Source organism: Callorhinus ursinus, unplaced genomic scaffold (assembly GCF_003265705.2).
Source record: "Callorhinus ursinus isolate GAN/ISIS: 27379988/994484 unplaced genomic scaffold, GSC_fseal_2.0 scaffold55, whole genome shotgun sequence".
Classification (NCBI taxonomy): Eukaryota; Metazoa; Chordata; class Mammalia; order Carnivora; family Otariidae; genus Callorhinus; species Callorhinus ursinus.
Genome location: NW_027397117.1, coordinates 2,854,920 through 2,875,434, shown reverse-complemented (window position 1 = coordinate 2,875,434; position 20,515 = coordinate 2,854,920). Strand labels below are relative to the sequence as shown.

The 20,515-nt window shown below is 39.5% G+C and overlaps 1 protein-coding gene across 4 annotated transcripts in view; it reads left to right on the top strand.

Annotated features, from left to right (window-relative positions):
• BAZ1B (bromodomain adjacent to zinc finger domain 1B) overlaps positions 1 to 20,515 on the top strand; it is a 71,175-nt gene that overhangs the window by 22,915 nt on the left and 27,745 nt on the right. For 3 of the 4 annotated variants that reach the window (XM_073884279.1, XM_025864546.2, XM_025864545.2), the window contains exons 5-9: positions 3,525 to 3,646; positions 5,245 to 5,442; positions 13,737 to 15,438; positions 19,398 to 19,536; positions 20,049 to 20,179. In XM_073884279.1, coding sequence (XP_073740380.1) covers positions 3,525 to 3,646; positions 5,245 to 5,442; positions 13,737 to 15,438; positions 19,398 to 19,536; positions 20,049 to 20,179 — 2,292 coding nt within the window. Of the gene's footprint in view, positions 1 to 3,524; positions 3,647 to 5,244; positions 5,443 to 10,730; positions 10,856 to 13,736; positions 15,439 to 19,397; positions 19,537 to 20,048; positions 20,180 to 20,515 lie in introns of those variants that run through there. The other variant, XM_073884280.1, reaches the window with a different exon arrangement.

Here is a 20,515-nt window from a genome sequence, read left to right as displayed (position 1 = left end):
TGTGTGTGTGTGTGTGTGTGTAAATAAGGAATTTGACTGGATCCCTTTTCTCTCCAAAAATAGGAGCACCCTGGTTTGTGTATATAGATCTCTTTCCCCATGACTGTTCGGGGATTAAAGAGTTTCACCTCAATATTTAACTGGCACAAAGTTTGAGTTAGAATGTTACATTAAAATGTTCTGCTATCTGCCTTCCATTCTATTTTGTGTCTCCAGATGTTTAGGATACGTGCAGATGGTTTTAGAGGGCCGTCCTTATCTGGTCCCGAACTTCAGAGATCGTTGTGTAGCTGTTCCCCCCTAGCTGTTGATACTTTGGTTTTGTTTTCTACTCTGTATTATGAATGCTAATGTCTGAGTTTTTCAGTTTCTTTTTGACACTTAGTTTTATTTATTTATTTATTTTTTTAATAATAGTTTGCAGTCTTTTTTTTTTAAGATTTTTATTTATTTATTTGACAGAGAGACAGCGAGAGAGGGAACACAAGCAGGGGGAGTGGGGGAAGGGACAAGCAGGCTTCCTGCTGAGCAGGGAGCCCGATGCAGGGCTCGATCCCAGGACCTTGGGACCATGACCTGAGCCAAAGGCAGATGCTTAACGACTGAGCCACCCAGGCGCCCCGACACTTAGTTTTATAATATGTGTGTTATTCACAGTTCCCTAGATTTGAGGTTGATAAATGTTTTGGTTAGGTGTTGGCTGATCTGTCTTCTAACATTTCTTTTCTTCTAGAATGAGGATCATTGGAATACCAGTGATGTGTTACAGCTGTTTGTTTTATACCTAAGCATTGTGTACCAGGAACTGCTGGTTTTAGGCTTTGGCTTATTTTTTAGAGTGTGTGCCTTAGTTTGGGTTTTAATTACTGGGATGTAATGTTATTGCTAGTATGTTGATAAGAGTAGTAGGTGGGCTAAATAATTGTTATGATGTATTCTGCATGTCTTCAAGGGAAAAATTGATTAGAATTTCCATAGAAATATGATAGGCAAATTCTAGTATGAAAAATATTTTCTTATCATGTGACTTGGCCTTTTACTTTGTGGGGGGAGAAGTAACGTGTTAGGGCAGGAACTTTTCAGCTTTGTGTTCCTAACCTTCTTGGTAGGACTCTCTTCCTCCATCTTAGAAGGGAGATCTCTTTTCTCTTGGCCAAGTTGCTTGTGGTTTGAATACCATTCCCTCTGGGATGCCTGTTTGGCTCATTCGGTTATGCCTTTGCCTCAGGTCATGATCCCAGGGTCCTGGGATGAAGGCCTGCATCAGGTCCTTGCTTGGCAGGGAGCCTGCTTCTCCCTCTACCTGTCACTCCCCCTGCTTGTGCGCTCTCTCTCTCTCTCTCTCTCTCACAAATAAAATCTTAAAAAAAAAAAGTTAATACCATTCCCTCTTAGTTTCTCAAGGGCTGGGTAAACTTTTATTCTACCATATAATACACACACACACACACACACACACGTGTGTGTGTGTATGTGTGTGTGTATTTTTTTAAGTAGGCTCCATGCCCAGCATGGAGCCCAGTGCAGGGCTTGAACACACGACCCTGAGATCAAGACCTGAGCTGATATCAAGAGTTGGGCGCTCAACCAAGTGAGCCACCCAAGGGCCCCTCTACTATACAGTGTTTTAAACCCTCTTTCTAATGGTTCTTCTCAGCTTATAAACAAAGTCCCATTTTCTAAAAACAAAAACATATTTTCTCTTGATCCTATTGCTCTATTTCTGTCTTACTTGTTCACGTTAAGATTCTTGAGAATGTTGTCTCCACTTTCTGGCCATCAGTTTATTCCTTCTGCTGTTACAGTGTAACTCCTGCCTCTTTACTTCTGAAACTGTTCTAATAAGCTTATAGGTGACCCCCCCAATTGTAAAATTCACTCATTTCTCCTTTGTGTTTTACTTTTCTGTTCCATTTAACACTGTTGGTCACTCTCATATCTTTCAGCTTATTTGATACCATAGTCTCCCTAGGTTTCCCAACTACTTTTCAGGGGTGGGGGAGGGGTTGTTTGTTTTTTGTTTTTAAGTAATTCCTCTACCTAACGTGGGACTCAACTCATGACCCCGAGATCAAGAGTTGCACACTTTTCTGACTGAGGCAGGCAGGCGCCCTTACTTTTCTGTTTTTTGGTTTTTTTTTTAAACCTTTTTTCATCTACCATTCATTAAATTATTTTTCATAGGATTTTGTTCTGTCTCCTTTTTATTTTTCTATACAAGGGTATTGTTATATTTCATTCCTGCCCACAGTTTAAATTCTTTTTTTTTTTTTAAGATTTTATTTATTTATTTGACAGAGAGAGACACAGCGAGAGAAGGAACACAAGCAGCAGCGGTGGGAGAGGGAGAAGCAGGCTTCCCGCGGAGCAGGGGGCCCGATGCGGGGCTCGATCCCAGGACTCTGGGATCATGACCTGAGCCGAAGGCAGACGCCCAACGACTGAGCCACCCAGGCGCCCCACAGTTTAAATTCTTAATCTGTATAAGAGCTGATGATTCCCAGACCCACATCAGCTTAACTCCTAACTCTAGACCCAGTCTTCACATGCCTGTCCTAGGCAGTTCAAATTTTAACACCTGTAAGGCTAAATTGATCATCTTACTCTTTATGTTATCTTCCCAAGGCATGTCCACAAGAATTGTCCTGCTGTTCTTTCAGCATTCTCTTACTCAGTTAATGACCCCCTCATCTCCTTGGTCCCTAAGGCAGAAAACTTGGAAGCTGTTAGCATTTCCACATCTAGTTGGTTACCAAGTCTGTCTTCTAAATGCCTCTCGACTCTTTCAGCCTCCATTCCAGTTACATTAATTCAGATGTTTAGTGCTTTATCTTATGATTCCTGATATTCAGTCTCACCTGCCCTTTTCATTCGTTTTCTAACTGCTGGAAGTGTTTCTTTTAATTTTTTCATGATAGTGATCTTTCACAGCATATATCCAGTTAGTCAGATGGGAAATCCTTTGTTTCCTTAGTGCCTACGGGACACATTCCAGTCTCTTTAAATGGCATTCAGTGTTGGGGCACCTGGCTGCCTTAGTCGGTAGAGCATGTGACTTGATCTTAGGGTTGTGGGTACAAGCCCCACATTGGACATGGAGCCTACTTTAAAAAAATAATAATAAATGGAATACAATTTTATTTATAATTTGGACCCTACAAGTTTTTACTATAGTCTAGATCATAGTCACCTACCTCGTTGCTTATAGTCTCTGAACAAGTCTTATTCTTTCTAGGCCCTTTCCTTTGCCTATCTTCCAGACCAAATTAGACATTGCTTCTCTTTCCTATCACGGTACTTTTTTGTGCCAATCTCTAGTACAGTTGTTTATCACATTATAATGTAATTTTTGTAGACTCATAGACTTTATCTGCTTGAGGTAAGTAAGGACTTTATGATTCATCTTTGTGCCCCATCACTCAGTGCCTAGTGCAGAGTAGGTGTTCATTAAGAATATTAGTAATGAATGAATGGATAAAATTAAAGACTTGTTTTTTTCACTAATTTTCTGTTGATTTGACTAGGTGACAGAGCACGTAGATCTCCACGAAAACTCCCTACTTCATTAAAAAAAGGAGAAAGGAAATGGGCTCCACCAAAATTTCTGCCTCACAAATATGATGTGAAATTACAAAATGAAGATAAGGTTAGTTGGCACTTTGTATTAGACCTTTTACATGTAGTAAATGTTACTTCAGAAAATATACGGCTAGTTTTCTCAGAGAAAATGTGCTAAAAAAAAATGGGAATGAATGTGTTTCTACAACAAATTCTGAGGGGTTTTCTAGTCTGTAATTATGACCTTAAGTTAAATTGTATTTTTTCCCTAGGATATAGCATGATTTTTTTCTTTTAATATGAATTATTAGGGTGTAAGAATAATTTGCATTTGAGCTTCAAACTCAGTTTGAAAAATAAGAATCAGTTCCCAGCAGTTAAGGACTTTCCCCAGGTAATAGCTCTTCCCAGTTAAAAATAAAGCAATTTGTAATATACTTAAACTCGGAAACTGAGTAGTCAGTTCTAATCAATGCTTTTATAAGGAATATGTGAAGCTACTAATCTAAGACAGTAAATACCTTTAAAATGACTTAGTGCTTTGTTTTATTGATTCTAAGGTTTATATTTTTTAATACATCTGGAATCATGATACATCCTTTTTTTTTTTTAAGATTTATTTATTTGGAGGGGGTGGGGGGGCACCGAGGGAGAGGCTCCATCCCATGACCCATGAGATCATGACCTGAGCTGAAACCAAGAATTGGACGCTTAACCAACTGAGCCACCCAGGTGCCCCTGGTGGTTAGCTTTTAAGTGACTTTTAAAAATAGTATTCTATACCTACTAATTTGTAACTTTTTTCATTTACTATGTGGTAAACATCTGTGATGTCATTAAATTTTTTTCCAAAACAGTATTTTCAACTTGTAGGGTGTATGATAGTCACCAGGGGAGTTTATTAAAAATATAGATTCCCAGGCTGTACTGCCAGAGATACTTCTGATTCAGTAAGTTTGGGGCCTAAGCATCTGCATTTTAATAGCACCCTAGATGATTCTGAAAAATTTGTCCTGATTAAGAAACATTTTTCCCCTATGGTTGTATATTATATGATTGTATATGTTACATGCAGTATATTAGATACAATTATTTGTTTATAATGGTTGCATTCATTATATGGATATATTTTAATTTAAAAAATGATTCCCTTACTGACATACCTTTATGTAGTTTTTCCCTTCTGTTTTTGTTTTTCCTTTTATAAGCAGTCGATGATGACTATCCATTTACTTCTAAATTCTTAACAAGAGGAATTGCTGGTTCAGGGGCACCTGGGTGGTTCAGTTGGTTAAGTGTCTGCTTTCAGCTCAGGTCATGATCCCAGGGTCCTGGGATTGAGCTCCGCATCAGACTACCTGCTCAGTGGGGAGTCCGCTTCTCCCTCTCCCTCTGCCCGTCCACCCCACTAATGCTCTCTCTCTCAAATAAATAAATAAAATCTTAAAAAAAAAAAGGAATTGCTGGTTCAATGGGTATGCACATTTTTAGGACTTTGATACATACTGGTAAATTGCCTAGGGATGTGTTTAACATCTGTCTCTGAAAATTATTCTTTTGGTTTCACCTAGCTTATAGCCATATTTTATAGAGGGAATTATTTTTCTGGAGAGAAGATAAATCTTTGTTCTCAGTGGTTAATTGCTTTTTATCCCAGTGGTAAGTTATTTATATTTGTTAACCTAGATCATCAGTAATGTGCCAGCAGACAGCTTAATTCGTACAGAACGCCCACCAAATAAGGAGATACTTCGATACTTTATACGGCATAATGCGTTACGGGCTGGTACTGGTGAAAATGCACCATGGGTGGTAGAAGACGAATTGGTGAAGAAATATTCCCTCCCTAGCAAGTTCAGTGACTTTTTACTTGATCCATACAAGGTAAGGTCACTATTAATTTTTGAACAGCAAAGTAGAACACTGTTAGATGAGTTTGTTTTCTCTGGTAGCTCCAGTTAGATTAGATTTTGAGCTTTTAAATCAGAAAATGGATATAGAAAATTTCAAATCTGTTTTATGTAGGTGATGATGTGGGGTTGGTATTGAATATCTCCCCTAATTCAGTTTATTTTTTATTATGGTTGCATAATTAAAAAAAAAAAGAACACACACACATACTTTTTTGCCTCAGATTCTTCTTGGAATGAGGTATGGTATAAATAGAAAAAACAATTTGTGTATCAGATAAAATGATCAAACACACCAGCAGCCTTGAAAACTTGAAATGAGTATTACTGTGTATGATAGATTAGTAGAAAGTCTAGCATTTCCCTCTTGAGAATTGTGTTGGGGTTTTTTTTTGTTAATTCATTTGATCTTCAAAACATTTCTTATGAAGTCATGGGGAGGGGATGGGTGTGTGTGTGTGAGTATAATCTTAACTTTCCATATGCAGAAGCTGAGACTAGTCTAATTAGAACCAACAGAAAGTAAAATGACAAAAGTCAAGACATCAGCCTCAGATTTCTGATTCTTTTTCATCTCAGGGTTTCTCCAATAAGATTTTTTAAATGTAGGTTTTGAGAGTATTTGTGTCTTTCATGGCATGTTTGCTCATTTGCATACTGATAGTTCATCTTGGTCTTAGGGCCATACTGGGACAGGGATGGGGTTGCTGATCCATTAAAGCTAAGTCAGAGTTCCATGATTGTTTTTTCTCCTTCCTTTTCATTTTGAAAAACTAAGCACATCTGGAGTCATACAACTAAATTACCTCAATTATTTTAGGTTAATTTGCTGACAAAGGTATATTGAGAAATAATTTTATTTCTCCAACCATAGTTTAGTACTTAGCATGTTTTCTTATTCCACACCAGCATGACCAAGCATTTTCTTCCTGTGCTCTTTAAATTTTTATTTGCATAAAAAGAAAACTTTAGAAATTAATTTGTTTTTTCTAGATTAGGACTAAAGTTTCTATGGAACTTTGGTAAACCTAAATTTTTTTATTTACTGAGGGGAAATTTTAATTCTTTGTCATTTTATTGCTCTAGAGTTTTGGAGCTGTGATAACGGCTTTCAGTGGTTACAATATAAGATTATTATCTTTATGAAAATCCTATACAGGGGTGCCTGGGTGGCTCAGTCGTTAAGCGTCTGCTTAAAATCTTAAAAAAAAAAAGAAAGAAAAAATCCTATACAGAATTAACTCTGAATGGTTTTTTTTTTTTTTTAAAGATTTTATTTATTTATTTGACAGAGACATAGGGAGACAGACGCTCAACCGACTGAGCCACCCAGGTGCCCCTACTCTGAATGAGTTTTAGACTCTTGGATCATTTGAGTCCTTAAATATTTTCCTTTTTTTTTTTTTTTTAAGATTTTATTTATTTGACAGAGACACAGTGAGAGAGGGAACACAAGCAGGGGGAGTGGGAGAGGGAGAAGCAGGCCTCCTGCTGAGCAGGGAGCCGGATGTGGGGCTCGATCCCAGGACCCTGGGACCATGACCTGAGCCAAAGGCAGACGCTTAACGACTGAGCCACCCAGGCGCCCCAATATTTTCCTCTTTTTAAATCTTACAGCTCTTACGTATTTTCGTTTAGTGATTCAAGTATGAATAACATAAAAGAAAGACAGTATTATTTATGTGTAAAAGATCTTTGGTACTTTTATTAGAACAAAAAAGCCGATCCACACTTTTTGTAAGGAGCCAGAGACTAGAATTCCAGGAACTTATATCTTAAAAAGTGGTTTCTGAAGAAATCAGCTACTCTCAAATTTTCTTTTTTTTTTTTTAAAGATTTTTTTTTTATTTATTTGAGAGAGAGAGAGAGAATGAGAGACAGCACGAGAGGGAAGAGGGTCAGAGGAAGAAGCAGACTCCCCGCTGAGCAGGGAGCCCGATGTGGGACTCGATCCCGGGACTCCAGGATCATGACCTGAGCCGAAGGCAGTCGCTTAACCAACTGAGCCACCCAGGCGCCCTACTCTCAAATTTTCTAACAAGGGCTTAAGATACTAACTTAATGGAATTCGGCTATAATTAAGATTGAGACTAGGAAGTGTAAGTTTGTTTGGACTAAAGTTCTGTAAGTGATTCTGCTTAGTCAGAGAACTTGAGACTCGTAGAATACCAGTCTACACAATAATTCTTATTCCCCAATACCATTTGACATTTCCCTGATTTTGCTTCCTGAGTTTTGCATGGAAGTGTTTTTCCTGTTTGTAGCTTTTTTTTTTTTTTTTAAGATTTTATTTATTTATTTGACAGAGAGAGACACAGCAAGAGAGGGAACACAAGCAGGGGGGGAGTGGGAGAGGGAGAAGCAGGCTTCCCGCGGAGCAGGGAGCCCGATGCGGGGCTCAATCCCAGGACCCTGGGATCATGACTTGAGTCGAAGGCAGACACTTAAGGACTGAGCCATCCAGGCGCTCCTGTTTGTAGTTTTCTTAAAGAATTTAGAGCATCTCAGGACAGAATACAGGAAAGACACGGATAAGTAGACCATAAAACAATATTTTGGATTCTTTCCTCATTTTAAGTAATGTATTGAGGATTCAAGTTGATCACATACGATCTGCCTTTCCCAGAGGCAATAGGTTTAAAAATTTTTTTTCTCTCTTCATCTTCTCTTTGGTTTTCATAGAATTTCATGTTCTGCTAGGCTGCCAAATGCAGCTGCTGTGGAGAGAGAGGAGACCTGGAGAAGAAGCAAGTTCTGAGCAGTAGTTTAAGGAAAGGACGGATGGGGATCCTAGGTGGGAGAGAAGAAAGTTATTTAGAGATTTGGAAGTTGGAGTGTTCTGTGAGTAGGGCCTGATGTGATGATGAGAGTGTGTTTATGGTCTTGTAAACTCTAGAACATAAATTTCTTGAATGTGAGAACTATCTTACTCATTTCATGTTCTGTAATATTTGGCATAGGTGTAATAGCTATGTGGCTAGTGAATTCATCTCTTTAAGAAGTATCACTTGGGCCCCTGGGTGGCTCAGTTGGTTAAGCGACTGCCTTCGGCTCAGGCCATGATTCTGGAGTCCCGGGATCGAGTCCCACATCGGGCTCCCTGCTCAGTGAGGAGCCTGCTTCTCCCTCTGACCCTCTTCCCTCTCGTGCTCTCTATCTCTCATTCTCTCTCTCGCAAATAAATAAAATTAAAAAAAAAAAAAAGAATCACTTGTTGAGAAAAATGCAACAGACAGTTGAGTTTAGGGATAATGACTTGGGGGAATGATTTACAAGGCATTTGTGTGATAACTGTTATCTAAGGTGAAATCTGCCATCTTGGCTCATTGCCCTTTGGTAATACATTGCAGCTGTAGTGTTTTGTTCCTTAGTCTCCAGTGTTTGAACACTTGTTTCAGGCTGGTATATCCTAGTAGGGAAGCTTTTGGATAGAGATGTAACAACTAGGGCGCCTGGGTGGCTCAGTTGGTTAAGCGACTGCCTTCGGCTCAGGTCATGATCCTGGAGTCCCGGGATCGAGTCCCACATCGGGCTCCCTGCTCGGCAGGGAGTCTGCTTCTCCCTCTGACCCTCTTCCCTCTCGTGCTCTCTATCTCTCATTCTCTCTCTCTCAAATAAAAAAATAAAATCTTTAAAAAAAAAAAAAAAGAGATGTAACAACTAAATACTGCTTTTTTAAGACCTTTGGAATCCTGGCATAATTTGGACTGATTTAATAGGGTTTTTAATGCATTTTAAGAATATTTTATTTTGAAATAATTTCATACAAAAAAGTAGACAAATTACAATGAAGAATTTCTTCTGTACACCTTTGAGTGAATTCCTCAAATGGAATGTTAACCTTTACCACATTTGTTTTATTATTTTCTCTTTTCAAACACACAAATTGTTTTTTTCTGAGCCACTGAGAATGCCCTTTCACTTGAATATGCTTCCTAAAGACAAGGATATTTTTTTTCTTTTCTTTTTTAAGATTTTATTTGTTTATTTGAGAGAGCGTGAGAGCATCGGAGGAGGGGCAGAAGGAGAGGGAGAGAATCTCAAGCAGACTCCGGGCTGAGCTCAGAGCCCATTGTGGGGCTCAGTCTCATGACCCTGAGATCATGACCTGAGCCGAAACCAAGAGTTGGATGCTTAGCTCCCTGAGCCACCCAGGCACCCCAAGGGCAAGGATATTTTCTAACGTAACTATACTACAGTTGGCAAAATCAGGAAGTTAGTATTGAAACACTAGTATTATCTGTAGTCCTTACACAGATTTTGAAAATTGTCCCAGTACTGCCCTTTTAGCCAAAAAAATATTGGTTTGGTTTTAGTAGGATCCAGTGTAGTATCATGTATTATACTTCCTTGTTTTGTGACTTGTTAGGACTCTGATCTGGAGCCATCTCTCAGCTTTTGTCTTTCAAGAACCTTGACTTTTTTAAGAATACAAGCCAGTCATTTTTGTGTGATACTTCTCAATTTGTGGTTGTTTCCATATGATTGTATTCAGGCTATGGATTTTGGGTAGAAGTACCACAGAATTGTTGTGTTCTTAGTGAATCATATCAGAAGGTACACGATGTAATTTTGTCTCATTACTAGTGATGTTAATTAAATATTTTTAAAGATGTTTCTTATCTCTTCTAATTAATGTTTCAAGTAAGTGTTTATGGTTTAAATTTTTTCTTTAAATACATTTGCCTCTTGAATTTTATTTATGAGTTAGAGAAGCACTTTAAAAAATAAATTATGTTAACTTTAAGAGCACTTAAACCTATTTTATGGCAACATATTTTGCACTTTGGCTGATAAAGACATCTGGAAATTGAGGCAAGCCTGCTGTGCGAATGTTGCTGTGAAACTGCTACCATGGCTCCTTGAGTGAATGAGAAGAGTGGAGTAAGAATCAGAATATAGATTGCCAAAGTTTTCCAGTTCAGGGTTTTTGCTGCTTACTGTTAAGTTAAATTTAGCATCTGAATGAGGTGCTAGAAATAAAGTTTTTTCATTTGTATCTTATTAGATTTCCTTATTTGTTGTGGTGGTTTGTTTCGGGTGACAGGGAACCAGGTATAGAATTGTAGTTGTTGAGTCATTCATAAATACTTCGTTCCTGTTTAGCATTTAGGAAGGGCCTTTGCCTAAAACCTACACACAATACTGCTATTTCAGTGTCCATTCTTTTCTCCCTCCCTGTGCACTACACTGGTAGATTACTTATGCTGAATGGGGGATAGGGGAGACCCTTAGCACATAAGTGGTTTTATACTTTTTCAGATCCCCCTGAGTCCAGCCATGCCGGCTCCCATTTGGCTGTGACTGCCCAGCATGCCCTATGCTGAGATGATCCAGTTACTGAAGGACTGCTCAAGCGGGGAGCTGGCCTGTTGGGAGGGGGTTGGGTGAGTTAATTTCTTTCATTTTTAAGAAAAAATTATATGGTGTGGTTTGGCAAAAAAACACACACCTTATAAATAAAAATAGGTTGCTGGACCCTCTTATGGCTAAGCTATCCCAGCTTTTCCTTATATCATTTTGCATAATATAATGCTTCTAAGTAGAAGAAATTTAAAGAACCTTATGATAATTTGAGTGACTTTTAAATAGAAAAAGAATCAGTAAATTAAGAAGTGGCCCTTTTAATAGACCCTATTAAAAGATACCTTTTTAAAATGGTAAAAATGAAACATAGTCTCACAGTAGTCTCCTTTTTAGTGATAAATTTCATTTTAATGACTTTAAATATAGCCTGTTATCCTGAGCATTAGAAGTAGTATCAACCTCTATACTCTGAAGATTTTCCAAGACTAGTTGAAGAGGATGGTTAACTTTTGGAAGGCACATATTTGTCTTTGATTTCTGCCGGGGTAGCTTTGGGCCTTCTTCTGTGATTTGTAGGGTGATTTCTTTTCTTTTTTTTTTTTTTAAGATTTTATTTATTTGAGAGAGAATGAGAGATAGCACGAGAGGGAAGAGGGTCAGAGGGAGAAGCAGACTCCCTGCTGAGCAGGGAGCCCGACGTGGGACTCGATCCCGGCACTCCAGGATCATGACCTGAGCCGAAGGCAGTCGCTTAACCAACTGAGCCACCCAGGCGCCCGTGTAGGGTGATTTCTGAAACACTGTTCTCTTTGGAGTATTGCTACCATTACTGTCCCATCAGGAGAGAGTCTCACATAAGTCATCTTTGCTTATTCATTTTAGCATTTTGAAATCTAGTTCTGGGGAAACAGAACTAGGAAATTCTGCTTCTGGAGAAAGTATCCCCCGAGTTATGGAGAGATGCTGTTTATATTCCGTAAACTATGAAAGCTCTTTGTCCGCCAATACTGAGGATGATAATTGGGGAACAGAAACAGCCAGCTGGAGGAACAATAATCTGTAATTGCCTGTAGTCCTTAAAAGGCAGGTTGGCCTTTGAAGTTAGATAGAGACAGCCAGAAGGATGTTAGGTATAGTCCGCTCATTTGTTGCAGACCAGATTTCTCCTACTCCTGCCTTGGTTCTTGGAGTTTATCTGATGATTATATCTGTAATGTTTAAATCTTATTTGACATTGCAGTACAGCTTATTAAATTTTGCCATACCTGTTTGGTTACGCCTGACAGGAACGTAGGTGTTCCTCTATATCCTCTTTGGGATTACTTTTTTTTAAGATTTTGGGATTACTTTTGCCGTGGCACTTCCCTCGCCCTTTTCACGGGGCTCACAATTTCGTCTTCAGTAGTCTGTAGCTGCTTCCTTGCCTGCAGTGTCCTCTTGTGCTGACCTGCTGCTTCCATGTTGCTTCTGTGAAGTTCATCCTTACCACTCAGAAACCTCGAGTTAGGTTCAAGTCTCCAAGTGTCCTCTATGCTTAGTTGCTTTTGGTAACAGAAATCACATCTTCTGGAGATTATCTAGTCTCCCTCCTGCTCACTTGAATTTTTGTGAAATTGGCTCTACTTTTTCACTGCTTGGTTAGTATTTCATTTAGTCTTCGGTTTAGCTTTTTTCTTTGTAATTACATTCTTGAAAGTTCCAAAATCAGCAGTTGGGTTTGTTTGTTTTTTTTAAACACACACTTCAACAGAAACAATGGTATTATGACAAGTTGACTGGGTTCTAGCCTGTTAACTAATTCTCTCTGAGGGGGACATGGTGGAGGTTTGAGGAGGCAGGAGATGTGTGTCCAGGGGAGAGGGAAGTGAATGGACTAAGGGACGATATCACGTCATTACTGGGTGGCATTCAGGATGCATTTGCAGTACCTGGTTCTGAATTTAAAGTGAGACCACACACCGTCTTTGTATCTTCTATTCCAGTCATGGGTAAGCCGAACATGTTCAGGCCAGAGGTAGCCCGGTATAATAGAGCAGAAGAGACAAGGGAAGGGAAGCATAGGTTTATGTAAGACTGATTATAACAACGGACTGGAATTTAATTCGGGTAAAAAGGACAAGGAAGTGAGCATGGGGAAAGTGTAGTTGAATTAATGGATGTAAGGTTCTGGCGGGATTAAAGGATTGTAGAGTTGGGCTCATAGAGGGAGTGAATTTGAAGTTTGTGAAGGGACCATGAAAGAGAAGTGTATGAGATTGGGAATGTAGAGGGCTTACAGTTAATAACGTATTCATGGGGGAATGAGTTCTTGATGGGGAGAGAACAAAGGGAGTTTGAGGAGCCAGGGCCAGGGGCAGGAGGGCTCCCTGTTTGTGAGCAGTGATTTGTTGTGGTGGTGATGGTGGTGGTATTTTTAATAAAATATGCTTCTGCATTTAGACAAAAAAAAACTTAAAGTAGTATACTTTCTACTTAAAAGCATATAATGCTACCAGTTGGACCAGAGGTTTAAAGGCTTAGAAATCCAGAGTAGTTCTTGATTAACTCCTTAGATGTTGCCATTATCTAGATCAGGTATCTTCAGTGTGGGATCCATGCATGCCCTCTGAAATTGTATGCATAATTTTTGTGTGTTGCTTCTGGGGAAAGGGTTCACAGATTTCATTAAAGTGTTCAAGAATTGCTAGCACTGTCTGGTAACAGAAAACTAGTTCATAGCAAAAATGTGTAATTGTAGAGTATAGATTTTTAAGTCTGGGTATCAAGAGAATTTTGTATTGATGTGGCCAAAACATTAGCGAACATTCATGTCTTTGTTTCTTCAGGGACATAGTGTCTGTGGACAGAAATGAATGTATAGCTTTACCTGGATAGCTGGGGAAGAGGGCCTGTGTGATGCTTAAATACTGCTTCTTCAAATTAGTTTTTAAAATTAATTTTGCTCTTGTTCTTAAATTCTAGTATATGACTCTCAACCCTTCTACTAAGAGGAAGAATACTGGATCCCCAGACAGGAAGCCCTCAAAAAAATCCAAGACAGACAACTCTTCTCTGAGTTCACCACTAAACCCCAAGTTATGGTGTCATGTACACTTGAAGAAATCCTTGAATGGCTCGCCACTCAAAGTGAAGAACTCCAAAAATTCCAAATCTCCAGAAGAACATTTGGAAGAAGTGATGAAGATGATGTCACCCAACAAGCTACATGCTAACTTTCACATTCCTAAGAAGGGCCCACCTGCCAAGAAATCGGGGAAGCACAGTGATAAACCTTTGAAAGCGAAGGGCAGAAGCAAAGGCATCCTTAATGGACAGAAATCTACAGGTAATTCCAAATCTCCCAAAAAGGGCTTGAAGACTCCTAAAACCAAAATGAAGCAGATGACTTTGTTGGATATGGCTAAAGGCACTCAGAAGATGACACGAGCCCCACGGAACTCTGGGGGTACAGCCAGGTCATCTAGTAAACCCCACAAACATCTGCCTCCTGCTGCCCTACACCTTATTGCCTACTACAAAGAAAACAAAGACAGGGAGGACAAGAAGAGTGCCCTGTCCTGTGTTATCTCCAAAACAGCTCGTCTTCTCTCTAGCGAAGATAGAGCTCGTCTCCCAGAAGAGCTGCGAAGTATTGTTCAAAAACGCTTTGAGCTTCTAGAGCACAAAAAGCGGTGGGCCTCTATGTCTGAAGAGCAGCGCAAAGAATATTTGAAAAAGAAACGAGAGGAGCTGAAAGAAAAGTTGAAGGAGAAAGCCAAGGAGCGGAGAGAGAAAGAAATGCTTGAGAAACTAGAAAAACAGAAGAGGTATGAGGACCAAGAGTTAACCGGCAAAAGCCTTCCAGCTTTTAGATTGGTGGATACCCCTGAAGGGCTGCCCAACACACTCTTTGGGGATGTGGCCATGGTGGTGGAGTTCTTGAGCTGTTACTCGGGGCTACTCTTACCAGATGCTCAGTATCCCATTACTGCTGTGTCTCTCATGGAAGCCTTGAGTGCAGAAAAAGGCGGTTTTTTATACCTGAATAGAGTGTTGGTCATCCTCTTACAGACCTTATTACAGGACGAAATAGCGGAAGACTATGGTGAATTGGGAATGAAGCTGTCAGAAATCCCTCTGACTCTCCATTCTGTTTCAGAGCTGGTGCGGCTCTGCTTGCGCAGATCTGACGTTCAGGAAGAAAGTGAGGGCTCCGACGCAGATGACAATAAAGATTCAGCACCATTTGAGGACAATGAGGTACAAGATGAGTTCCTAGAGAAGCTGGAGACCTCAGAGTTTTTTGAATTAACATCAGAAGAGAAGCTCCAGATCCTGACCGCACTCTGCCACCGCATCCTCATGACGTACTCCGTGCAGGACCACATGGAAACCAGACAGCAGATGTCTGCAGAGCTGTGGAAAGAACGGCTTGCTGTACTGAAGGAAGAGAATGATAAGAAGAGAGCAGAGAAACAGAAGAGGAAAGAAATGGAAGCCAGAAACAAGGAAAATGGAAAAGAGGAGAATGGGCTAGGCAAACCTGATAGGAAAAAAGAGGTGGTGAAGTTTGAGCCCCAGGTAGACCTGGGAGCTGAAGACATGATCAGTGCTGTGAAGAGCAGGCGGCTGCTCGCCATCCAGGCCAAAAAGGAGCGTGAAATCCAGGAGAGAGAGATGAAAGGTAAAACCTTGTGTTGAGAGCAGAAGGGAAACCCTTTAGAAGATAGTAGAAGGAAGGAAATTGCCAAGGGAATGGTAGAGGCTCTGTTTGTCTTAACTCTTCAGTTATTTCAGGTTGTGGTAGCCCAGACCCCACTGGGTGTGTAATACTCCATTGGGAGTGTGCAGCCTGGCCTTCTGCGGCTAATGATGGTTTGACTTGGATTAATGTGATGGTGGCATCTTCTCTGGATTTAGTGAAGGACTAAAATCACAAATCGATGTAGTGGAAAGAATATAGGACTTGGGAATTGCTGGGCTGGTTTCAAACCCTACCTCTGACTTAGCTGTAATCTTTTGGGCAAGTTACTTATCTATGCCTCAGTGTCCTTCTGTGCTCATTAAGATTGTTGTAACACTTAAATGACAAGGTATTTGAAGCCCTCAGCACAGTTGCCAACTCAGATATTAATTTTTCCCTTATTATGTTGTAAGAATGTAAAAATTTGGGGCTTTGATAGCACCATCAAATCTGAACTTTTTTTTTAAAGATTTATTTATTTGAGAAAGAGAGTGTGTAGAGGGAGGGGCAGAGGGAAAGGGAGAGAGAAAATCAGACTCTGCGCTGAGCGCAGAGCCCCTTGTGGGGCTTCATCTCACAACCCTGAGATCATGACCAGAGCCAAAACCAAGAGTTGGATGCTTGAGTAACTGTGCCACCCAGGCACCCCAAAACGGAACATTTTTAATTTTTATTTACTTTTTAAGATTTTATTTATTTATTTGACAGAGAGACAGAGAGAGAGGGAACACAAGCAGGGGGAGTGGGAGAGGGAGAAGCAGGCTCCCCACTGAGCAAGGATCCCTATGCGGGGCTTGATCCCAGGACCCCGGGATCATGACTTGAGCCAAAGGCAGATGCTTAACAACTGAGCCACCCAGGTGCCCCTCTGAACATTTTTTAAACAGCTTTATTAAATAGTTCACATACCATACAACTTGTCTATTTGTAACATAACTCATTGTTTTTATTTATTTATTTATTTATTTTTAAAGATTTTATTTATTTGAAAGAGAGAATGAGAGAGAGAGAGCGCATGAGAGGGGGGAGGGTCAGAGGGAGAAGCAGACTCCCTGCCGAGCAGGGAGCCCGATGCGGGACTCGATTCCGTGACTCCAGGATCATGACCTGAGCTGAAGGCAGGCGCTTAACCGACTGAGCCACCCAGGCGCCCAACTCATTGTTTTTAATATACTCACAGATACGTGCAACTTTCATCACAATTTTAGAATACATCTTTTCAAAAACAAACCCTCTATATTCTTTAGCTATCCAGATTTGCTTGTTCTGACATGTTATATAAATGGAATCATAATAAATGTGTGGTCTTTTGTGTCTGGCTTCTTTCACTAAGCATAATGTTTTCAGGGTTCATTCATGTTGTAGCATGTGTCCAGTACCTCATTTCCTTTTATGCCTGTATACCACTCAAGGGTTCTGCTTTGCTGTCTCTCATTCTATATTTATATCTCCTTTCATGAATCGTGAGAACCCTAACACCCACCAATACCAGTATTTACTTATTTGATGAGTCTTACAATGTACACAAACTTAGTTTCAGAGTCGCTGTTTCCCACCGTAAACTTGCTAAGTTTATTGGGGTTTTTTTGGTCTTTAAACTATTTTGGTCGCTGCTATAGTTTCCAACCATATCAACATTTCTAGCTTATAAAGTGAAGATGGTAAAAACCATCTATTTGTCAAAGTTGGATCCTAGATACCTAGAAATAACTTTAGTTCTTTCATGAATATATAATAATTTATTTTTTATTTTTTTTAAGATTTTATTTATTTATTTGACAGACACAGCGAGAGAGGGAACACAAGCAGGGGAGGGGGAGTGGGAGAGGGAGAAGCAGGCCTCCCGTGGAGCGGGGAGCCCAATGTGGGGCTTGGTCCCAGGACCCTGGAATCATGACCTGAGCCGAAGGCAGACGCTTAATGACTGAGCCACCCAGCCACCCCTATAATAATTTCTTTTAAAACGGATTGTAGTTTATACTACCTAAGGCCACTGAAATGTCTTCACATAGATGCATATACATACTTTTCAGTTTTAAAGACCATATATTACATTCCAAGTAAAATAACATGTAGATTAACTTTGTGTATATATCACACTGCAGCTGTGTTTTACCTGAAATGTAATGACTTCTCCTTGAGTTTCTGAAGTGTTCCTCTGTGTGTTATATTTATCTTAACATAGGACAAAGGAAAGACAATGTTGATATACAGAGAAATAAGGGAGAAAGAATGTTAATATTTTGCCAAGGTTAGTTCAGGTTGTTCAGTATGTAGTTCAGTGCTGTAACCTCCAGAACCAAGTTTGGTCTTTTGATGACTTGCCCTAGGTGGTTTTTTTGTTTGTTTGTGGCCATAAGAGAAAGAACTTCTCCTTGATTGTGATTTGGCCATTACAGTTTGTGTTGTTTAGCTTTGTACTGATTTCTACTGTAATCACTTTGCAAACATACAGTTCCATTCAGGAGATCAAACTTTGTTAAAGGTAACGAGTATCATGTTGGTTTTAAATAAATGAGATTTGTCTTAATTTTTTAAAGTAGCATCTTTAGACTGATGTATTTTCCAGATTCTCACCATAATGTAGATGTTCTCATCAGATCAGTGTTACACATTCTGGCATCGTAAATAGTAGTGCTGTGTTTTAAAATTTGTTACAGTTACAGAAAAAATTAAAAGGCAAGATTACTGGGCTGTTCTTGTTGAAAGAAATTTCTGTCTGGATGAAATACACCCTATATAATGAATGATCAGAAATAAGTTGATTAAAACTTTTTTTTTTTTTTTAGGATTTTATTTATTTTAGATTGCACAAGCATGGGCAAGGACGGGGAGAGAGAGAGAGAGAATCTCAAGCACAGGGAATCAACACAGGGCTCGATTCCACAACCCTGAGATCATGAACTGAGCTGAAACCAAGAGTCGGATGCTTAACCGACTGAGCCACCCAGGCGCCCCAAAACTTTTTTTTCATCATTAACAGTAGTAACTTGCTGAATAACTCCCCAAATGGTATTCAGTATTCAGTGATTGCTTTTATGCACAAGTGCTTGCCTGCCTTTGCCCTCTCAGGTCTTTTTTCTTGTCACCAAGGCTGAATTACAATCCAATTCCTCAGGACTGAAATTTTATTCATTCTGATCATTTTGAGGATCAATTAATTCCATTTAAGAACTTTTTTATTTTGTTTTTAAAAGACTATTTGAGAGAGCAAAGTGAGAGCACGAGTGGAGGTTGGAGGGGGGAAAGGGAGACGCAGACTCCTTGCTGAGCAGGGAGTCTGACATAGGCCAATCCCAGGACCCCGGGATCATGACCTGAGCCAAAGGCAGATGCTCAACTGACTGAGCTACGCAGGTTTCCCTTAAGGACTATTTTATTGTTCCATTTTAAACTATTAATAAAACTAATTTAATTATTAAAATTAATAACTTAAATTTTGGAGAGAAAATAATTTTCATTGAGTTGATGGCTGTGGCATGACCAGAATTCAAAGGACATAGGAGAACCAGATAGAAATTGCTGCCTTACGGGGGCCCCTGGTGGCTCAGTTGGTTGAGCAGCTGGCTCTTGGTTTCAGCTCAGGTTGTGATCCTCAGGTTATGATTTCATGGTCATGAGATTGAGCCCTGCATTGGGCTCTGCGCTGAGCACAGACTCTGCTTCAGATTTTCTTTCTCCCCCCTTCTCCCTCCAGCTCATGCTCTCTCTCTCAAATCCGTAAAAAAAAGAGAAATTGCTGCCTTACCGCATGTCATTTCTTACAACAGATCAGAATTAGGAGAAGGAAACTAAGATTTGATGGAAATCTCTTTTATACTTTCTATTCCATATCTTAACTTGTAAGAATAGAATTTATTAGAAAAAAAAATCTAGTTGATTCTTTTGATCTTTACCAGTGAAACTAGAACGTGAAGCTGAAGAAGAACGAATACGAAAGCACAAAGCAGCTGCTGAGAAGGCTTTCCAGGAAGGAATTGCCAAGGCCAAGCTAGTCATGCGTAGGACTCCTATTGGTACAGATCGAAACCATAACAGGTAAGTTATTAGACTTAATTTTTGTCATCTTTTAGGGTCATTGTGTTGTTCCGAGTTATGAAACTCTCTAAAGTACTTAGAATAGACAAGCTATTCTGTGTATGGATTTTGGAAACTATTGCTCATCACACATTTATCGAATGTTTTCTGTGCCACATGCTAGAGTTACAAAGTTAAATAAGACAGAATGCTGTTCTTGAAGATACCACAGATATGAAGCCTAAATTATTATGATGGGTGAAATGTAATTCAAATAGAGGTCATTAGAAATGGAATATATTTTACATGTGTACATTGTGTGGAACCTAAAGTAGAGAAATATTAGAAGTTATAAAAATTACAGATACGAAGCAAATCTCAAATTTGGAAAATGTTGGTATTCTGGGCCTTACTTTATCATTTGTATCAGTCTGAACGTTCAGTGGTATTTTGTAATCATCCCCCCCAACAATAAAATCATCCCGTGCTCATGACCTGTCATTATTTTATTAATATATGGTTGTGATTTATAGGTACTGGCTCTTCTCAGATGAAGTTCCAGGATTGTTCATCGAAAAAGGCTGGGTACATGACAGCATCGACTATCGATTTAATCACCGCAAAGACCGTGCAGACTCTCCTGATGAGGATTACTGTCCCCGTAGTATGTATATCTGTCAGTTCTTTCACTCTGCTCAAGTAAGATCATTATTAAGGACTGTCTTTCCTTGGTCACTTTTTTCATTTGCAAAGTTTCTTTATTGTCTCCTTAGGTAGATGTATTTGAGTGGGGTGGGAGGATGTGAAATGCATTGAAGAGGGAAGGAAACTAATATTTGATTATAAGCTTTGTTCCAAATGTAGTGTGAAAAGATAAAGAGCTTGAATACTAGGATATTTGGGTATTAGATTTTTTTTTTAAAGATTTTATGTATTTGAGAGAGTGAGAGAGAGCAGGAGTGGGGAGAGAGAAGCAGCAGGCTCCCGGCTGAGCAGGGAG